General features: G+C 44.2%; 1 protein-coding gene across 7 annotated transcripts in view; it reads left to right on the top strand.

The window, feature by feature from the left end:
* The window catches only part of LOC146057691 (signal transducer and activator of transcription 2-like), a 116693-nt gene that overhangs the window by 79242 nt on the left and 15189 nt on the right, over nt 1–22262 (top strand). For 3 of the 7 annotated variants that reach the window (XM_083169215.1, XM_083169212.1, XM_083169217.1), the window contains exons 13-21: nt 488–586; nt 8563–8698; nt 9525–9734; nt 12165–12281; nt 16709–16758; nt 17923–18035; nt 19633–19772; nt 20643–20837; nt 21859–21904. In XM_083169215.1, the coding sequence (XP_083025341.1) occupies nt 488–586; nt 8563–8698; nt 9525–9734; nt 12165–12281; nt 16709–16758; nt 17923–18035; nt 19633–19772; nt 20643–20837; nt 21859–21904 (1106 nt within the window). The remainder of the gene's footprint in view (nt 1–487; nt 587–8562; nt 8699–9524; nt 9735–12164; nt 12282–16708; nt 16759–17922; nt 18036–19632; nt 19773–20642; nt 20838–21858; nt 21905–22262) is intronic. The other 4 variants (XM_083169213.1, XM_083169216.1, XM_083169219.1 and 1 more) reach the window with 4 other exon arrangements.

The following is a 22262-nucleotide window of genomic DNA, read 5'->3' as shown; positions in this document are numbered from 1 at the left end:
AGAGAGGTGTCTCTCCTGTCTCTGCATTGGCACATGGCCCCCAGACATTAATACTCCACTGTGGAGAGCCTATCTGCACAGGGCTATGTCATCATCATAATGGACAGTTTAGAGTCAAAGGGGCAGATGTATGAAGCCTTAACAAGAGATAAATGCAAGGGTGATAAAGAGAGATAAACATCCAGCCAATCAGATCCTTACTGACTTTGTTCAAACACAGCCTGTGACATGGCAGGTAGGATGTGATTGGCTGGATGTTTATCTCTCTTTATCACCCTTGCATTTATCTCTTGTTAAGGCTTCATACATCTGCCCCAAAACGCTTTAATGCGCATAGCGTCCTCAACTCTTTGCGCATCCTAAAATTAGTGACTTATTTGCCTATATCCTTTCAGTGGTTGTGTAAATACCTCATTATTTTCTTTGCTAAACATCTTTCATTGTTGAATGTTTTGCTAGCATTTGAGTATGGCTTTGTGTATTTCAGGCTACCACGCTGCCTTTTGTGGTGATCTCCAACTTCTCTCAGTTTGTAGATGCATTTGCATCCGTGCTGTGGTTTAACCTGCTGAGCTCAGACCCTAAGGTAAGAATCCATCTGAAATTAAATATGCTTAAAATAATATTTTCATGGAACTAAAAGTATTTTTGGACCAACTATACTGATTTTATTTCTGCCCTTTTGTAATCTGCAATGGACCAAGTACAAAGGTATCTGTACAAACAGGATTTTGGTACGTAATAAATCGATTTCTAAGATTCATAGGGGACACTGGAGCTTAACATACTGGGGTATAAATGGTCGGATGAGTAGAGCCTGGCACTTTAAATTTAAAGGTATAACTGGCTCCTCTCCCTATATGTTCCAACACCCCATTTTAAAGAAACTGAGCGAGGGGAGACAAAGAGCAAGAGAGAGAGGAAGATGAAACAAAAATGGAGAAGGAGAAACCAACAAAAGGACAGCTGACTGTAACAGAGAAAAAAACAATGCTAACACACTGCAGACAACAACATTCATTTAGACAATGCAACAACATAAAACAAGGCAGGTAAAGCAGTTCTGGCCAGACTTCCAGTGTCTCCTATGGAATAGGCAAATTTAATCAAAAGGAATTGGTAAGTACCAAAATCATGTTTTCTTCTTCATCCACTTGGTGACACTGGAGCTTAAGATACTGGGAAGATTTCAAAGCTACCCCCTGCTGGTTAAGTGCTGAGAAACCTGAAAACCCTGTAGCCAGAACTTGAATCTGAGGCTGCAGAGGTGTCCAAATGGTAAAGCCAGACAAAAGTGTACTGCGGACCAAGTGGCCACATGGTAGAGCTCTGACACAGAATGCATGCAGCCCAAAAGGTTCCCACTGGGTGCGTAGATTCTGCAGAGATGAAAACAGGCAGAGGCTGAGCACTGGCCACATGGGCCTGAAGAATATCCAGATAGATCCATCTGGACAATGGCTAACCATGATTTGCCACATCATGTAGCACAAAAAGAGCACCCAATTTGTGCAATGGTGCTGTTCAGGAAATATAGATGCAGAAAGCCTGAACTACAAGGACTTAAAAGAGGTAGCAGCATTCGAAAAGACCGTTACCACAAACAGTTGATTTAGGTGGAAAGCAGTGACAACCTTTGGTAAGAACTCTGTTTTGTGCACAGCTTTGCCAATTGTCATGGAATATAAGGTAGGGGGGAGAGACAGAATAACAGGTACTTGGGGTCCACATCCTTTACAGGCTTAAACACAATTCAAATGTAGAAAAGACAACATGAGGTTTAAATCCCAAGAAACCATAGGTGTCATAAAAGGCATCTGGACCTGAAGAACACCCTGACGGAAAGGCCAGATTTCCAAAATTAAGAGCCAGGCTGTGCTGAAAGAAGATGGACAAGACAGACACGTGTGCATTCAGTGTGTAAAACGAGACAAAAATTGTGAATATGGGTTGGTACCAATTGGGACCAATCAATTCACAATCCCGGCGCTCTAAGAATAGGTAAATGTGAGTAATTTAATAGGTGATAATTAAGTGCCTATAATATGCACCGATAAATAATTGTATAGTCAGCTGCTGCACATGTTAAATGAGCTAGCCTGGCTCATATATAGAGGAAAAAAATGGGGGGGTATTAACACAATTGCGCTGCTGAGTATTATAGGACACTCTGAGTAATAGTCTGCTGACCAAAAAAGCTCACTGGACACGCTTTTGAAAATTATTAATTTTTATAGATATATAAATATAAAAGAAAAAACATATATAATGTACAGTACAATTAATAATACAATTAATAAAAAACACCTTGGAAAAAAATGAAAAGATTAGAAAAATTTAGAAAAAATTATCTAAAAACATATGGACTAAAATGTCAATTGCAGGTGTGTCTCCAAGAATAGGTAGATATATCGGTATTCAGATTTGGGTTTAGGTAAAACCTCAAGAAAGAAATTTAGTAATGAATCTCCTTTGTAATATGCCCGCAGAAATATGGTTATTTGCCAATTAGCATGTATACGGTACATGCACTAGGTATAATAGGCAGTTCATCAGTGGACAGTAGATACTAAAATTATAAGGTATCTCACCTATAGATGGTAATGGAGGTGGGGAGCGTTATTCGTTTATTGCTCTACCCTGATGTTAAATCGACCAGTGTGTACCTCTGAGATTTTTGTAGAAGTACACCAAGCCCGTGCTGTGAGCGGCAATGATGATGGGGAGCGTTATTCGACCATAGCTCAACCCTGATGTCAGAATCTCCCGAAGTATACTGACCCACCGGGGCAGTGTATAGAGAGCCCGTGCCGTCGGACCAGGAAGCCCGCGAATATGATGTTTGAACAGCGGCTTAAGTTTCAGTCGGAGCCGGTCCCACGGCTGATGATGAATTGCGGCTGTGTAGTATTAGCCGACAGTGCGGCTCACATTAAGCGGTAGCTGTAGAATAAAGGTCGGTCTCACAGGCAGCAGTGAGCCGTCGCTTATATGTCCAAATGCCGGTAGTGATGCTGGCGGTAGATACCGGCTAAGAAATCAATGCTGGTAGCTCGGCTAATGGTGAGCCGTAGTGCAGGGTTGTTGAAGAAGTCACAAAATCTTGGAGACACAATTAGAAAGGATCTGGCGTCAACGCGTTTCATACCCACAATGGTTGGGAACTTTTTCAAGACAAGTGTAGATCACCTGCATAGGTGCTTTATTTAAAGGGCTAATTCAACCTGAAAGCAATCAATTTTAATTACAACGATTTAATTTAAAAACTAGCGTGTCCAGTGTTCACAGTAATAAGATTCCGAATATATTTGTATTAAATCAAAGAGAAACATTGTTTCTATATATTGTTCACAAACAACATTTGTTTCTAAAGATATGTTACACATATTTGCTTGTTAGCAGACCACATCAGTAGAGTCATACGTCTTCTTAATCTCTATGCAATTACTTAACCATAGGAAACATATGTTTTTGCACGATATTTATAGTGCAGAGAGGACAATAGAGAGAGATAAATATTTAGCACATATAAGTATTTACAAAAATAGCATCCAATATATTGCAGTATCTAGCAATTATACGTGTGGAGATAATATTATATTATTATAATAATTTGAAAGAAAGAAATGTGTATATAATATAATAAAAATATATATAAATAAAAATAAAACTGAAAATAAATAAATATAAAAAATAATAAATAATAAATAATAATAATTCATAAAAATAAAAATAAATTTAAAAATAATAAATTAAAAATAAAAATAAAATAAAATAAAAATAAGTATGTCCAAATATATAACAATAATATAAAAAATGGTAGTGGAGGTACATATGAGAGTGTATTAATAATCCTCTAATTTCTTTAAATGCATTTAAAGACCCCTATTTTTAATATTGTTTATATATTATATGCATTTATAAGGTGAATATACCCAATCTTTTATTCTTACTACAGGATATTGCAGTATTGTTTAATTAGTTAGTTTTTCCACAGATCGTGATGAATTTAACAACAACAACATCGAATTAACTTGATGGTCTAAATGTCTATACCAATATATTTGATCCCTTCATTATTTAACCTTTTATAGTTTTATAATGGTTCTATATACATATGTGGTATCTAGAAGCTAGAATGTGTGGGATGGGACAAGGGGGAACTGCAAGCCGGCAGTGTCACACACTGTCTGCGCACTGTCGGCAGAACCCCTGTCGTCCCATGTCACACATATCAATTTTATCCTGACTAGAATTGTATCTTAGTACACTATATGAAATCGAGTGACACACATAATGGATAGTTCTCATTCTTTAGTCTATGCAAGTGAAATCCAGAGCCTCATTCAAGCCTTGTGGGCTTAAAGTTTCTAGTTTGAAAATCCATGCTGTCTCAGCGAGGCAGAGTTTCTTAAAGCGATCTCCACCTCTTTTTGTGTTAGTGATGTGTTCAATTCCCAACACTGTAAGCCCATTTGGATCTCCATCATGTTTTTGAGAAAAGTGACGGGGAATACTATGGTTCTGCATTTTTTTGAATATGTTATTCCGATGTTCTCTGAATCTACATTTGATACTGCGTGTTGTGCGTCCCACATATTGCAATTTGCATGGGCATTCTAAGATATAGACACAATAGTTCGTTTCACAATTAATGAATTGTTTACACGTGTGCATTCAGTGACCTTAAATGAAGACAACCCCACCATGCTAGGAAGTCGAATGTGGTAAAACCAATACATTCACGCCTAATTTTATTGTAGTGGGCTGACATCACTGGCTTCTGGACCCAAAGCATTGTGTAAATGACTGTTTCTGGTATACCCTTACATGTTAAGATTGTAGCCTCAGCAGCCATACCATTAAAGGCCACCATTTTAATTTGAGGCACACAAACAGTCCCTGCTGAAGCAGGTCTGATCAAGCCACGGGCCGTCTTCTAGAAGCAGATGAAGGTCTGAGTACCGAATCTGACAAGACCAATCCAGAGCCACTAGGATGACTGTGGCTGACTTGCGCTTGATGTGTTTGAGCATCTGTGGTAGAAGAAGAAAAGGAGGCAGCAGTTATACTAGATGGTACTGACATCAAACTATCAAAGGCCATGAGGTCTGGGGGCGTGGCTTGGACGGGCTAGCTTCCAGGAGCTCCTGCTACATATCCTTTTAAATATCCTATTTTACCCCCGCTGACGGATCTGGCACTTGCCTTGCCTGTGGGACCACATACCTGACTACCCGGTGCCCCGGCTGGTGTGCTGCGACGTAGACTCTGCGCCACCTAGGCTGATTTCTCATTTGCGGCCTGCTGATACACCGTACCACGGAAGCTGGGGATCTGCAGGCCGAGTCTCCCAGCGCCGGACACACTCTCCTGTTGACTAGCCCCCTGCTTACGGTGACCCGGCGGGCTGGGGGGAGTGCGGGCTGGCAACCTCTCCGGCAAGTTTAGCGGAGGTAGAGGGAAGTGGTCTCGGCTGGGACGCACTGTCGCTGACCGCACCGGAGGGACCGGCGCCATCTTGCCCTGATCGTCGGTGCACAGAGCTGGGGGGCTCGATGCAGACCGCCTAAGATCCAGTGGATGACAGCCGTGGTGGGTCTCGGAGCCATTTGGTATACTCCCGCTTTTGTCCTGTGCAGCCGCCGGGTGGTCCAGCGCCTTAACGTATAATTGGTGAACTGACGCCGTTCTCTTGGCTTAGATATTGACCTACGACACTGCTGAATGTGACCCATTTTTGGCGGACCACTATACATATTCCTATAGCGGAACACTCGAGTCACTTGTTCTTTTGCTAAAAATGGAATCCTCTGCTACGCAAATCCTACATGCTATATACGCTTCATCTGCCAGAATCTCTCGCTGCTTGGATGATATACGAAGAGGTGTCTCCTATACTCTTGATGCCCCTGATTGCTGTGATTTGGGAAATGCAGACGACATTCACAAGCTTATTGCCTATCCGGATTATCCTCTGGCAGACCTGACCACTACACCGGACATTTATTCTTATATGGACCTCTATGCAGCTGAGCCCATCTGGTACGCTTATCCTGAGGAAGGCTCTGGTGAATTATTTAGTTTTTATCCTCTGCTTCTGCTAAAATCGAGTGCACAGTGCTCCTGGATTTTGACTTTCTTATGTCCCAGATATTCCTCGAATGATTCTCATGAGAAAGACAATCCACACGTGATGATGGTATTGTTTCATCAGGGAACTAAAAATTGGCCAGATTAGGGATTTGTTTCCATTCATAGTGAGGATCATGTACACCTATGAATATATTATTCCTCCTCATGCTCCCTAATGTGTTCCCGTGACATATATAGTATGCTTTATTTTGCTGTGTTTTATTTTTATTTTTTATTGTTTCTCTTTTATATTGTCTTGCTACGAGTGGCTCTGCTAGAATATTTTGCTTATTGTGAATTCCAAATTACTAGAGATGGAGTGATGGTACCAATAAGTCTTAGGTCTCTCCTACTGAGGGCTTATTTCTCCTGTTCCTTTTCAAGAATATTTTAGGCTGACTATTTCTCAATTAATCAATATATCCTTATACCTAGCTTTCTAATTATGGGCCTTATCTAAAGCGGGAAGGCTGGCCTTGTACTAGTTATGAATACTTTATTTTATGCCCCTGTTTATTATCCGTGTAATATCCTTTACTTAAGGTGGGGAGGGGGGGGGGGCGGGTCATAGAATTAGGTAAGATAGTATAGATAGTTGGGTAGGGCTAAGGTGTTTATCGGGATCCAGGTATACCACAGTTGGGGGTAGGTCATACAGGGTGGGGGGTTATGGGTGGGTTTGCTTTAGGGCTTTTGGGAATTTATTTGTTATTGGTAGGGGGGGTTATTTTGGGGTTGTCGAATCTCCGGATTCTATATTTTGATGCTGCTGCGATATGTCAACATATATAATTTTTTTCACTTTATTATTTTTATTTATCCTTTGAAACGTTCTGCTCGTGTAATTTGTACGAGGGAATGTGGGTGACTCAGTAATGTATGCTCTCTCCTGCTCTACTTTTATAAATCTACCCGAATGGCGCCTTCGGGTATGGGTCTTGAACTTATCCTGAGGGGGGAGTGCTTCACCTGGATGATGTCTCACCAAAGACTGTATGTACACCCTTGTATTATGTGCTTCCTTATATAAGCACATATAATGCTGTATAATTTTTTTTTTCTCCACTATTGTATATCTTCCCTACATTTATGTATCGCAGTACTGAATACACCCCTATCTAAGGGTCTGTTTATTGTTCAAAAAATTTCAATAAAAAATTACACAATTTTAAAAGGCCATGAGGTCTGTCTGAGTTCTACTCCAATGCTGGACCAATTGCTGAATGGATAAAGAGACTATTCCCCAAGATGCAGAAGCTGGTAACTGAGATTGTTCCACCTACCAGTTCTCCACACCTGGGATGAACACAGTAGAGATTGTATTTGCATGTGTCTCTGCCCACTTGAGGATGCAGCTGGATTCTCATTGCCATGTAATGTTGCATACTCCTCTGCCAATTGATGTACCCGTGGCCTGACCTGCAGCTCTGGAATTCACTGTCCAGCGCCCCTGCTCCTTAGCCTCAGAGAATCTTACTCTGGGTACTGTGCAGAATCATCCTCAGAAACTGAAGATTATGAGATTGCACCAGGTTGGGCTTCCAGAATTTTACTATACAGCCATGTTGGATGAGAATCTGATGCATTAGGGACACTTGAGCCAAAAGTAGTATTGCTGATGGAGCCTTTATGAGTAGGTTATCCAGGTAAGGGACCGTTGTTATCCCCAGGGACTGGAGAGGAACAATCATCACTGCCATCCCTTTAGCCAACAATAGTCCAATAGTCAGAGCCTGGAACTGATCATAGGTAATTTATAATAATAATAATGATTTTAGGAGAAATCACTTGCTCCGGTGTTGCAAGAAAAAAGGCGCTGCCATTTCTATAGCAATCGTAGCATTTCATTTTCTCTACTCTGGTAGGTCTCCATGTGTTTCATGTATCGCTAGGGACATAATGCCCTGTCACCACACCACTTCACCCATGCACTGGGAAAACGTTTACCAGATTAAACACTTGTTCCTCTATGTTATAGGTGCTAGAACCAAATACAAAGTACTGACCAGATGGTATCGTCGCCTGGGGTTCTGTACAAATGTTTACCCATGGTATCCCCCTTCCTCTTCATCCTGCCTATTCACTGCATGTTGTAAGAGGAGCAAATGGGTATACATGGGAGTGGTTTGTCTAGAAACGAACAACCCATTTAAATAATTAGGACTTTCATGATAGCTGGTGCAAAGGAAAAAAGATTGTGTTACCAAAACAATCAATTACATTTAAATTTTACTTTGAAAATTAAAACAAACATATGAATGATGAATGGTTGCCATGGGTAACACCATTATATTTTTTACACATTAATTATCAGAAATGGACAAATAATAATATACACACACCCCATACCCCCTTACAGTGGACATTGTTAAACAGAATGATGTCCTATTTGCCATTATGGATTATTTCTGTGTTTTTATGTTTTAGGATGTGACTTTTTTTTCCAAGCCTCCAGTAGCCACTTGGAGCCAACTGGCTGAAGCCCTCAGTTGGCAGTTTTCACGCTGTACTGAACGAGGGCTGAACGAGGAGCAGCTGGAGATGCTGAGGGAGAAGTTGTGTGGTACGTTTATTCTTTTTGCTGCCATGTTTAATCTTCCTTCTGTCCTTTGGTCATTTTTATTGTGGAAACCAAAAAGTCTTACATTTGGGACTTCTGATACATTCATATCATCAATATTTTGATGCAGTTTGTACATTATATGTAACAGGCTCCTGCTCACAAGTTTTCAATAGAATGTTCCTGTTAGACACTTTATTCTCATTTGTAGGATCACAAAATGAGAAGATGTCGGAGGGCGCAGCTAAGAGATTGAGTAGGTTGTTGTTCTGAGAAGAGGAGCGCCCTGCCTACATATTAGATCTTATCCATTGTGTCCTTTGGTGGTAGGACATAAGATGTGGGCAACTTTGGTGATCGGAAGAGTTAGTCTTTAGAAAATGGTTTAATTGACGAAAAATCTTGCTCAACAATAGGGGCCTTGAAATGTAACACTCCATGCTGGCTGGTCTATAAATGTACACAAACAGAAGTTGGCTATCAGTTCCACTTTTGCACTTAGCACATTCTGTATCTAAGGACAATCAGACACTCACATCTAATAGTTCATTAGTAATAGTACACTCACACTTCAGCTCTAAATGAGTCCCAGTAAGTCAACATTTTCAACCCTACTACCTAAGTGTAGTTGTTAATATTTCTGAATGACTGACGCTTGTTATGTGCATGATCTCTAATATACAGTATGTACATGCCTTGTGTGGCTTGTAACACCCAAACCAACATATTCAGCCAAATGTAATGGAACCCGAGTTCAGTGGCTGTTCGGGATGCCAGCCAAACTCTTGAGTTTTTTTTCCTGGCGCTACTGTCATCTTTCTTGGGGCAGTCTCAAAATGTGGCGTCTTCCCCTGTGGCATCCCCACCTCCTCTGCCCGTGTTGCCCACTACGTCGGCCCAAGCATCGATGGGAGCAGGTGTCACTCAAGCTCCAGAAGCTCCACATCCACGGCTGCAGCTGTCCGGCCAGCCTCCACGGATGCTCCTGCCCATGGTGGACCTTTGGAGTTGAGCCTCGTGCCTCGGGACGGCACTTCAGGTGGGTCAAAAAAGAGGAGCAAACGGCGCAGGCGTAGGGACTCCCGCACCTCCTCCTCATCCTCGGGGCGTTCGGGCTCAGAGACGTCCGGGGAAGAGGGAGGACGTAAATCACGGAGACGTCGGCGTCGTCATGGGCGACGTCGACGCCATTCCAGCTCCAGCGGTAGCTCAGGGTCCCCCTTATACCCTAGAGGTCAGGTGGTGCAGTGCGAGAACACCGCTGTGCTTAGGGGTCTGAGACGCAGTGTGCAAGAGCGAATTAGAGACGGGAAATACGTGAATTTCTTTAAAATGACAGCACAGGATGAAACGGATTACCGCGCAGCAACGCGGAAAGGGGGGATTGGGGAGGAGGCCTTTTGCACCTACCACCGGTGGCAAGCGGGGCTCTTCATGTTTGCCGCCTGTTACCTGGAAACTAGGCCCCAGGAACACATGAATATGGTGCGCTACATGCACATGATTCATGCTATGTTCCTAACTGATGGGGACTCGACATGGCGATCATATGACGAGAGTTTCAGAAGGAAACAGTCAGGGCTAGCAATCATGAACCTAGGCTGCAAGGATGTGGAGATTTGGATGGGCCCAAAGCCCGCAGCTCCACCGACCGTGGCCCCCACCCCTCCTCCAAAGAAAGCCACGACGCCCTTTCGCGCAGGAGGGGGGGCCGGGGGACCTTCCGCGGGTCGCTGCTACGGATATAACGGGGCGGGCTGTTCCCTGGGGGCGCAATGCAAGTACAAGCACTGCTGCACCAAGTGTTGGGGCCCCCACACGGCTAAGGAATGCAAAAAGGGAAAGCAGGGAGGCCCACCAGCTGCGCAAGCGGCAGGTGGACACCCTCACTAAGGCCCCTTCCCCAGTTAGGCTCGACCGCATGGCCAGTTGGCTGGCGGCATACCCCCAAGAGGAGGAGGCTTCCTTCTTGCGGGCGGGATTTGACGTGGGTTTCCGCCTTCCCATTGTCGGGGAGGTGTCGACCTCGTCACCCAGAAATTTAAAATCTGCCATACAGATGCCCGGGGTGGTCTTGGATAAGGTTGCTAAGGAGGTTTCACTGGGTAGGATGATAGGTCCTTTCCAGTTCCCCCCAGTGGCCAATTTAGTTTTATCACCAGTGGGAGTGGTTCCCAAGAAGGCCCCTGGCAAGTATCGGCTCATTCAACACCTGTCCCATCCTGTGGGCGGTTCGGTGAATGACGCCATCCCCGAAGAATTGTGCCGGGTTCGGTACCAGTCTTTCGAGCAAGCTTTAACAATGGTTCGGGGTTTTGGCCCTGGTGCGCTGCTGGCAAAGATTGACATCGAGTCGGCCTTTCGCCTCCTTCCCCTGCACCCGGAGTCGTTTCGGTTCATGGGCTTTCGCCTCCCCACAGGCTTTTATGTGGACAGGTGCTTGCCCATGGGCTGCTCGATCTCCTGTGCTTTCTTCGAACGTTTCAGTAGCTTTCTGCACTGGTGCGTCGTTACGGGATCAGGGGAGTCCGGGGTGGCCCACTACCTGGATGATTTCCTGTGTGTGGGCCCCGCGGAATCATCGCGCTGCGGAACTTTGCTATCATACATGCAGGGCCTGTTCCAGTATCTAGGGGTACCGGTGGCAGCTGACAAGACGGAGGGGCCGGTTTCCTGCCTTTCCTTCTTGGGCATCGAGATCGACACCATTGCCGGATGCTGCAGGCTGCCCCTGGACAAACTGGCCCGTCTGAGGGCGGCAATATCCCTCGCGCTCTCCACAGGTAAGCTGCAGCTGCGCCAAATGCAGTCTTTGTTGGGTCTGCTACATTTTGCGTGCAGGGTGATTCCCATGGGACGGGTTTTCTGTAGAAAACTTGAGAGATCCGTCTCTGGGGTCAGACATCCCTTACACTTCATACGGCTCTCAGCCGAGCTGAAGAGGGACCTGCGAGTGTGGCTCTCCTTCTTAGAGCAGTTTAATGGGGTCCTCATATGGCCTTCCCCCCCCTGCGACAATCACCAACTGCAGTTGTTTACTGATGCCGCGGGAGGGGTGGGTTTTGGAGCATTCCTGGACGGGTCATGGTGCGCCGCACCATGGCCTCCGGAGTGGGTCACCGAGGGCCTCACTAAAAACCTGTTGCTCCTCGAGCTGCTCCCCATAGTGGTAGCTTTGGAGATATGGGGCGATAGGCTGCGCAATGCTAGCATTGTTTTCTGGTGCGATAACTTGGGAGTGGTGCACGCTATCAACCGCCAGGGTTCCTCCTCCCTTCCAGTGGTTCGCCTCTTAGCGCGGCTGGTTTTAAGATGTTTGCTGTTAAATGTGCACTTCGTGGCAAGACATATTCCCGGGGTGGATAACTCCGTGGCGGATGCCTTGTCCAGGGCTGACTGGGCCAAGTTCCGGGCCCTGGCACCTCATGCTGCTCCCGTTGGTGAATGTTGTCCTTCTTATGTTTGGCAGATGATCAGGCCGGAATGGAGGGACTAGCCATGCGGGCTATTGCGCCCACGACGCTGCAATGCTATCGGGCAGGCTGGCAGGAGTGGGAACAGTTTCGGCTGTCTGCCCCTCAAGCAGGTAAGACACCTAATGCGGCCATGGTGGCCTTTGTATGGAGTTTATACTCCTTAGGTCGTTCTGTCGCCTCCGTGCGCAGGATACTGGCAGGGGTGTCTTTCTTTTCTGCCTTGCAGGGTAGGGCGGACCCGTCCCGGTCGTTTTTGGTGTCAAGAGCATTACGTGGCTGGCAGAGGGCCTCGCCAGCGCTCCCAGACCGGAGGCGCCCGATTGATATGGCATTGCTACCAGCTCTGCTGGACGCCCTAGGGGACATTTGTTGGCCTGCCTACGAGGTCCTTTTGTTCCGAACGGCGTTTGCAATGGCGTACCACGGGGCCTTTAGGGTTGGAGAGCTGGTGGCTCCGTCGAAACAGGCTCCTTCACCTTTGTCCGTGGATGATTTAGTGGTCCAGGAGGATTCGGTGCTTTGTCACCTGCGACGATCCAAGACAGACCAGGCTGGTAGGGGGAGATGGCTGTCCCTGCTCCCATGTACGGTGGAAGGGGCGTGCCCTGTGGCGTTGGCCACGGCCTTGACGCAGGCACGCCCGGATCTGCCTGGTGCTTGGTTGATGCATGAGGACGGGTCGCCTCTCACCAAATACCAATTTGGGCACGTCTTGGGACGGGCGCTGGAGGCCATAGGCCTTGATCCGAAGGAATTTGGGTCGCATTCCTTCCGGATCGGGGCTGCTACCTCGGCGGCTGCGGAGGGCCGCTCCGACGCAGAGATTCAATCTCTGGGTCGATGGCGCTCTGCAGCATTCCGAAGGTACATTCTATCTATCACTGATCACCATGGTCGACTGGACGCATAAGCGCTCGCCAACTTCCAGTGGGGGCCTTGAGGTGTGTTTTCGCATTCGCCCGGGGGCACAATTTGGCTATAATTACAATCTGGCATGGCGTACTTGGTAGTTTACTCCGGGCGGTGTGTTTTGTGCCTCAAGAGCTGGTCGGCCACGGTTTTTCCTCCTCCCTATCTTCATAACCTGTTCAGCGTGTGAGTGCAATGATGAGTTTTTCCTCCAACTAACTAACCTCTTGTATGCATATTTCAGATCGACGGGACGTTAAGTCCGTGTGGATGTTGGGCCATTCTTTTGTGTATTGGGCCTCGCAGGCAAAAATCGCCTCTGATGTATGCATGTTTCCGCAAGCTGGGGAGGTTAGGTGGTTAGGAGTGAGGGGCATGAGGTGGTGTTCACTGCAGGCCCAAATGATCAGTGCCGTTAAGCAGTTTGGGGTCCCGGAGGTCATTATATTCCACCTTGGCGGGAATGACCTTGGACGGGGATCCGTCCTGGAGCTGCGCTCCATGATTGTCCGGGACCTTCACATCATCGCCCAGGTGTTGCCTTCATGTATGTTGGTGTGGTCCTCCATGATATCCAGGATTGTATGGAGGACAGCGAGATCATGCACCAGCATAGAGCGTTCACGCAAGAAGGTGAACTCTATGGTGGCAAGATACCTGTTAGCTAATGGCGGGGGTGTCATTTGGCACAACGCCATCAGCTTCCAGCGCCCTGAGCTATACAGGAGCGACGGAGTGCATTTGAGCCCAGAGGGTATGGCTCTGTTTTTAGGCAACATTTTTGCCTGGTTAGCGACACGGTGCTGAGCGTTTACTTGTGGTGGCGGTGGCTGCGGCCTAGGGCCTGGCTGTGGCGGTAAAGAACGGTCATGCTTTAAGAACTCTGTGTGTGTGTAGGTAGTGGGGTACACTCTCCCTCGACAACGATTGTCATGGGCCACGCTTCTGCCCGGGGGATGGCCGTCACCACCAGGCCTGGTGGTTGACCAGGGAGAGTTGTCATCCAGCGTTGTATGTATGACTTAGTGATCTTTAACCCCCTCCTTCCTATAATGACCGTTCTTTGGCGCCGCCACCATTCATAGTCTTAGTTTAATTTGTCAAATAAATTTGACATTCTGTTTTGAAACGCCAGCACTTGTGTCGTGTCTTTATTTTAGGATAAGTTTGTTAGATAAGGTTAGATAAGTTATATATTTAAGTGTATCAACAGCAGGTGGGACCAAAGGGATACCCGATGGTGAGTTTATGACTGTTTCATGGGCATGCTACAATAAAAAGAATAGTATATCCTTATAATATATTGTTATTTTCATCATTAGACAAAAATCACTAGCTTAATGCTCTTACTGTTGTATCTTAAGCTGGTCACACGCATTGTGACGGTAACCGCTGTTTCAGGCAACTCCTCATTGCTGTGTGTTACCTAAAACAGTCCCAATGCTTTTTTTGCAGATGTTAGGCGCTTTTTGGGGTGTTCGTTTTGTCCATCGGGTCTTCTTTTCAAGATATGACATATATCCATACAAATGTATACATTTTTTCATATTGTATTATACATGCTAATCAATCCCAAGAAGACTAGAACACAAACAACAAAACAAATGTTTCTTCCCTGAGACATGTTGTTGAAACCGCATTTCTGTGATTTTCTGCGATAAGATGATGCTGGACATTTGCGGTGAATCCACCATCATATGTGTATCCCAATGTCCTCTGTACCATTCTTCCATGGTCCTTATTTCCTGGGGAAATCGCTCACCCTGCTCGTCACTTACATCACCAAGAAAACTGTGGAAATCTATTTAAATGACTATGGAAGTAATGCACTTTAATGCTCATGTTGGAAAGAAGTGATTATATTCTCCACTAGTTCATTGTCGTTATCAGCCCTAGAACATGTAAAGTAAACATGCAAACATCAACAGAACATCAGCAAAATCATAAGTATATATAAAGTAATCATAAGGACACAGGGCCTGATTCTCTCTCTAATGGACAAAACCAGGTGCACTGCAGGTGCGGGTCAGATGTAACATCTGCTTTATTTTTACACTGCAATATAGAGATACAAACCTCACCCAAATCTCACTCTCTCTGCACATGTTACATCTGCCCCCCTGCAGTGCATATGGTTTTGTCCATTAGAGAGAGCATTTGCTTTTGCGAGTGAACCAAAATCCAGACCAATAGCTAATGACGTCAACATGATCTAAAAATGTAGAGCTCCTAGAACTAAATGGATGGTATTTTTGGAATCATGTCTGGAATTTAAGGCACCATATCAAAATATTTGTTTGTCCCCCAGTGTTATTATCCGGGTAATAAATTACAGTATTGAGTAGTGCTTGAATATTGTTCTACGGTTATGACCTTTTTATTTTTTATTTTTTTTTTGTATTAAATTTTTATTAAGTATATAACAGGTATAAACAACATACAGAGTTTAAGAAATACATATTTTCTGCAGGTACATCAGAAATATGGGAAATGTCCCTTATTAACGTTCTTCCTCTAGTCTTTATAACTATTCTGCAGATATATACGGTATGTCTAAATTTACAAAAATACATATTCATGGGTATAATTCAAATATCCATGTTACAAGCATACTAAAACATGACAATAGACAAAACCTAAGACAAACAGAACAATACAGACACATTAGGTAAGGAAGGGGATAGGAATACTACATACATTTTATAAACAAGGGGGTTTTTCATTTCTCATCAAGACGAAAACAGCTTTTTCTCAATTCTAATGCATATTGGTCTTATTGGATCTCAACCTCTAGTGTCCTACCATATGTACCATTGTGTTTCCTTGAATGGGAGTAAAATGTGATGTTTAATTTGCCTGTCGATAAAGACCCCCCAGGTCTTATAAAATATCCTACCTCCCTCTTCTGCTTCTGCTAATGCATTATATTTCTCCAAATACAGAGTTTTCATTATTTATTTATTTACAGTTTCTTATATAGCGCAGCAGATTCCGTTGCGCTTTACAATAGTAGACAGTGATAAAACAAACTGGGTAACAACAGACAGACTTGGAGGTAGGAGGGCCCTGCTGCAAGCTTACAATCTACAGCTATAAGAAATAGCTGTAATCTATTTCTGAAGGTGCGTACCCACGGTAAGATATAGTGCAAAATCAAGCACACTATCTAGCTAGTTTCGAATAGCATGCTAGATAGTGCACTATATCTTACCGTGTGTACGCACTATCCGACGTACGATGCGCGCTCCCGACGGTCGTCTGGGAGGGAGCTGCTCGGGTGAGCATGCAACTCAATCTGGCTAGAAAGCATAAGATAGTATAGTGTAGTAGAGCTGTGACGTCATATCGTATATGATATCTTATGCACATTGTACGTTATTTTAAGCACAAATCTTATGCTTTTGACCACTGGGGCTTTCCTGGGAAATCGTATACAATATCATACGGAACATAAATCGTACCGTGGGTACGCACCTTTACAGATTCCAGCCTGCTGACTCTAGTCATCCAGTTCTTTAATATAGTTTTGTTTGCTATTGTTTTATTTTTGTTCCTATGTATTACATCTACGTTTATGGTATTACAACATAAAGATTCTCTCTCTCTCTCTCTCTCTTTTTTTTTAAAGGGAATGTACCCCCAGAGGCTAGAATTGTGAAATGGAGAAAGTTTGCAAAGGTAACATCTCTGTTACTGTAATATTAAGTTGCTCCTTCATTTGTATAGATGCTGTAGATAAAGAATATACAGTAATAGAGGCAGGCACATACCAAGATGTGTACAACTCTGCAAGGTTTAACCCCTTCAGTGGCAATCCCGAGAATTTTCCGGGCTGTGCCTCAGTGCCCAGTCTGGCAAGCCTGGAAAATTCTCGGGATTGCCACTGTTTAGAGCCGGGCAGCGCTGCTGAGTTCACTCACTGATCCCAGGCAGCTGCGGGTGCAGGGTGCGGGCAGCTGAAGTCATCGGATGTCAGCTGCCTGTTCTGCTCCCGTACCGTGGCGCTCTTTATCTAGTTCACCAGAGAATGTCTGGCCTCCATTGAATGATTTTGTGAACGCACGCAAGCTGCCAATGGATGTTTATTGTTTATGCATATGGTTTTCTTCGCCTGTGGATCCTTTAGGAGGTGAGGAAATGAACGCCATGGGCGGGGTGAGACCTGAGGGGAATCCGATTTCTACTTCCAAAGCACAGGAGTATGGTCAGACCAAATGAGAGGGAGGATATTGATATCAGTGGTTTGTTGTAAGGCCTGCCAACACTTAAGATGAGTACACACTGAAGCGTTGTGTACCCAGCCGATATGTCAGATCCCCGGAGCAATGTTAATGAAGGACGGAATGATCACCGTTCCAACCTTCATTAGCTTTCATTATGTCAATAGTTATATCCTTATGTTTGGTGCTTAAAAAGTTACTTTGGGGAAAGTGTTTATTCCAGCAGCATTTTAAATGTTTTTGGTTAGTCATTTCCTACAAGTTCATTACAATGACTGAGAAGTGAACTTTTATTTAAAATAAATACAAAGTTATCCATTAGTGTAGCATAGAGTATGCATGTATTTCTTTGCATGCAGTATAACACTGGGGCAGATGTTTTTTGCCTTAACAAGAGATAAATGCAAGAGTGATAAAGAGAGATTAACAGCCAGCCAATCAGCTCCTTACTGCCATGTTACAGGCTGTGTTTTAAAAAGTCAGTAAGGAGCTGATTGGCTGGATGTTTATCTCTTTATCACCCTTGCATTTATCTCTTGTTAAGGCTTAATACATCTACCCCAGTGTGTGAATAGGTGTGGAACTGGTCGGAGATTTTATAATACCCTGTGTCTCCTTTTAGCAGGAAAGCATGCCCAAATGTAAAAGTGACTGTTGTAAATGTACCTTTTGGGTATGGTTTAATGCAGTCGTGGAACTTGTGAAAACCCATCTGAAAGACATCTGGAATGCCGGGTATGTAGAAAGGAGACAGTGTGTACCTGCTTTCATGATGTACCACAGTTTGAATATATTTTTCTTGCATCACTAATCAGTAAGAGACAGACCAATCTTCTGAAGTATTAAAATGGATTGTAATAAAGGATAAACATATATAGCTATGTATACGTGTTTTACATTTTTAGACTCTTTGTTTTTGTTTTTTTACTAAGATTGGAGTTGTATTGAAGATGGGATGTTGCAACCAATCCGAAGTTAGTTAGCCCTGTCTAAAAGATAATAGATAGAATCTGATTGGTTGCCCATAGCAACATCCCATGTGAAATAGAACTCCCATCTTAGTAAATTATTATTATTATTCAGACAAATGGGCAAAACCATGTGCACTGCGGGTGGGGAAGATGTAACATGTGCAGAGAGAGAGATTTGTGTGAGTTTTTTTGTTTCTGTGCAGGGTAAATACTGGCTGCATTATTTTTACACTTAGATTTTTACATTTAGATTTCAGTTTCAACACACCCCACCCAAATTTAACTCTCTTGGCACATGTTACATCTGCCCCACCTGCAGTGCACATGGTTTTGCCCATTTTCCAAACAAATTTGTCCTGCAATCAGATCTGAATAAGGGCCTATGACATGGGAATTTGTATTCCATCATATTAGTCACCCAAAGCATACCATAAACGCAACATCAAAGTGGCTTAAATATAAACGATTTAATATCCCGATGTTACCCAAACAAAGGGGCCGATTCAGACCCGTTCAGTCGGGTCCGAATTCGGCCCCAAGTTCGATGGTGGGGGATTTGTGCATGTGCACGCTCAATTATATGTGCATGCACAAACCCCTGTGCGAATGGCCTCGGCGAGTTTCACACACGCCAAGCCCTTTGTTCCAGGAGGGACGGAATGGGGTGTGGCAGAAGGGGAACGAAGAATGAAATGGTGTGCAACCAGCAAATTATTTCTCTCCCGCATGTGAGGGGATGAAATTCGGATTCGGGGGGGGGGGGGGGGGGGGGTGCGGTGCGGTGTGCAGCGTTTACCTGTTCGCTAGGCTGCATATGTTCACATCTGAATCAGGCCCATTTGTCAGATGCCTAGTGACTTATTTATTTATTAGCAGTTTCTTATATAGCGCACACATATTCCGCAGCGCTTTACACAACTTATGGATGTCATCATCCATAGGAGCTACGGTAAATGTCCATCGCATTCTACCTGCTTTGCATGAACCTTATTTCTCTTAGTTGTTTATAATGGAAGTTACCTAGGTTCGCTTTACAAATATTATAGTTTTAATTGTGTCCCGCTTAAAAAACAGAATGTCTGAGCTTAAGCCCCGCACAGTAACCGAATAGCGGAATCACCGATCTAGTTCACTATATCAGCGGTGCTGCCGGTCAAACAAGATATTGCGTCCACATGTCATCCACTCCTCATGCAGGTTATTGGCTACAGAACCAAAATTGACCTGCATGTGCAGGTCAATTTTTTTGCTCAAAAGGACCCTTCTCACCAATATCTTTTAAAACATCAGGTAGTGTGTATGGGGGCTTAACACTGCAAACAGCGTTCTCCTGCTTACGTTTGTGTTTGTCATTGTCACAGCTTTGTGATGGGATTTGTGAGTCGCAGTAGGACAAAAGCTCTTCTGGAGACCATGCAACCGGGCAATTTCCTGCTCCGCTTCAGTGAAAGTGTTCATGATGGAGGGATCACATGTTCCTGGGTGGATCATCAGCCTGACGGTGTGTGATACCAGAACACTTTAAATCAAGTCTTTTCAATAATTGTCTTAAGCCCTGTACACATGCTTAGATTTTTCCCTGTTTTCGATTCGATTTTGCTTATAGAAGCAAAATCGAATCCACATCGAATGGTTTTAAGGACATTTTCGATCTGCATTCGATTTGATGCGTGCTCTCGTTTTCTCAAAATCGAATAGAAAAATCTACTGTGCAGCCAAGGACATCTCGAATTCGATCCAGTAAATCGAATGAGTACATTGTGCCTACATTGTGAAATCAAATCGAATGCAAAAGTACAGATCTAATGCCAAATCGAATGGGATGATCTAATGCCAGATCTAATAAAAAAATCGAATCTAACATCAAATCTAAAGCAAATCTAAGTGTGTGTACAGGGCTTAATTTTCAGCCTTAGTTTGGATCACCATTTTACCGACACTTTTAATTTTGTGGCAAGTGCCTCATTAACCAGTAGGCTGATTTTTTTTTTTTTTGGGGTGGGGGTTAGTCAATGGCCATTAGGGCTGAACCATTACTTGTACATTGTGCTCCAGCTGGTCAGCCTAAAGCCAACGCCTCATTCTGATGCCACAAGCATTAGAATCTACATGCCATATGTATAACCTTTGTTATATGCACATGGGCGAGTCACTAAGCGCCCATACATGTGTGTTTAGCAGCAGCACAGGTGCAGCTACATGTGTATTAGCCTAGGTCTCCTGAAACCTTTTATCAGGCCCTGGTTGTGGCATTTTAGGCAAAACTGAGCTTTCAAACTAGTAATCAAAAATGAGTCAATGTTAGACTATGCTGCACATGTCCAGTCTGAAAGGCATAAAGCAACCCACTCCCTGGCTTCTTATGTTACAGGAAACTCTAGGATCATTTCTGTGGACCCATTCACAATGGAGGAGTTAAAGAAAGGCCCCCACAGCCTTACTGAGCTCATCTGCAACTACCAGATTTTTACCAAGGAAAACCTCAGAGAGAACCCATTTAAATATCTATATCCCGACATGCCCAGGGATGAGGTATTCAGCCGATACAACAAGCAGACAAGCAAAGGTACTACATGCAACATTCCTCAGCATGTTTTATATGAGGGAGTGGATTGAATTGAATACACGTTTGTGCTGCCACTAAATCTAATATGCTTGTGATGTGTGAGAAAACATAGTGGTTTTAAAAGTATTTAACGAAGAAAAGTATTTATGAGCGGCCCGGCCCGCCCACTTATTATTGCTGCAATGTCGCCGAGTCGTTCGCAGAGATCGGGGTGGGCCGGGGTGGGCCGGGGTCGCCCATGAAAATGCTGGTCATTCCCATAGCTACGCGGACGGGCCTGCCAGGGGAGGGTGGCTGACATCACAAGACAAGTCTTTGGCCAGGCACATGCAAATAAAGGTCGGTTCAGACTGACTTTTATTTGCGAAGCCAGTAGAAATCATTTGATGGTCAGTGACCATCGAATGATTTCTCCTGCTTCATAGATATATGAGGGGATGTGTTCTAGGTACACATCCCCTTGCATGGTAGCGATGGGAATTGGCGGCAGGGGGGGGGCGGTTTTCGGTGGGGTGGTGTCACAGGCGCTCGGTAAGCTGCAAGCGTCGCAGCCTACTGAGCAGATCAGAATGACCCTCTTGGTGCCACCAGGGACACAGAGCAAGTCCCTGTGTTTTTTCCAATGAAATATTAGACTTCGATATCACCACATCACATTTTCTGTCCTGCAACTGATTAGCAAAACTTTTATTCACAAAATATCAGTAAGTAGCCTGCCCAGATTTCACGTATCACTGTTACAGTGCGTACACATGGTGAGACTTCCTCCGTTTTGACTATACAGTTCAAATCGATTCAACATCGAATGGTTTTTTTTTGCAACAATCAATGCACATTCCCGTGTACTGTAAATTGAATGGAAAAGTAGACTGTGTTCTGTAAACAATTAACTTTTTGTATTCTAATAGAATTGAACATTTTCCTTAGCATTTTAAAGTGTAATGGATATACTCTTACACCATTTCTAAAGTATCCTGTAGCCCTTTGGGTGGCTTTCATTATATCACCTGTTTGTTTTCAGATGTAGAGGGCTACAAAAAGCGCAAAATGATTATGGTTTCTGAAAGGTAAGGACACCAATAAGAGAAACCATTTGTTTTTTAACATATGTGTAACGGCTTCGTACCTGTTTTGCCGGGGTAGCTGGCAGATCTTTTCCCAGCTCCCTGGCCCTGCAATCCTGGTGATTGATGGCTAATGTTTGCAGGAAGCACAAAGTGTAAGTCTTCCGGCAACTCTGGCACTGCTGAATATTATTATTATTGGTACTTATGTATTAGCAGGGCGCCCATTATGTAGTTTGCGTAGTGGCTGCGCTCGCCACACTTTATAAAATTAACTCCACGCCCACGTGGACAATGGGGGTATGACGTAGCTAGTGGGGCTATGATTGTGTTAGTGGGTGGTGTGTGTGTAGTGCAGTAT

Source organism: Crinia signifera, chromosome 2, assembly GCF_055691185.1.
Source record: "Crinia signifera chromosome 2, ASM5569118v1, whole genome shotgun sequence".
Lineage (NCBI taxonomy): Eukaryota > Metazoa > Chordata > Amphibia > Anura > Myobatrachidae > Crinia > Crinia signifera.
This window is presented reverse-complemented; position numbering and strand designations above follow the sequence as displayed.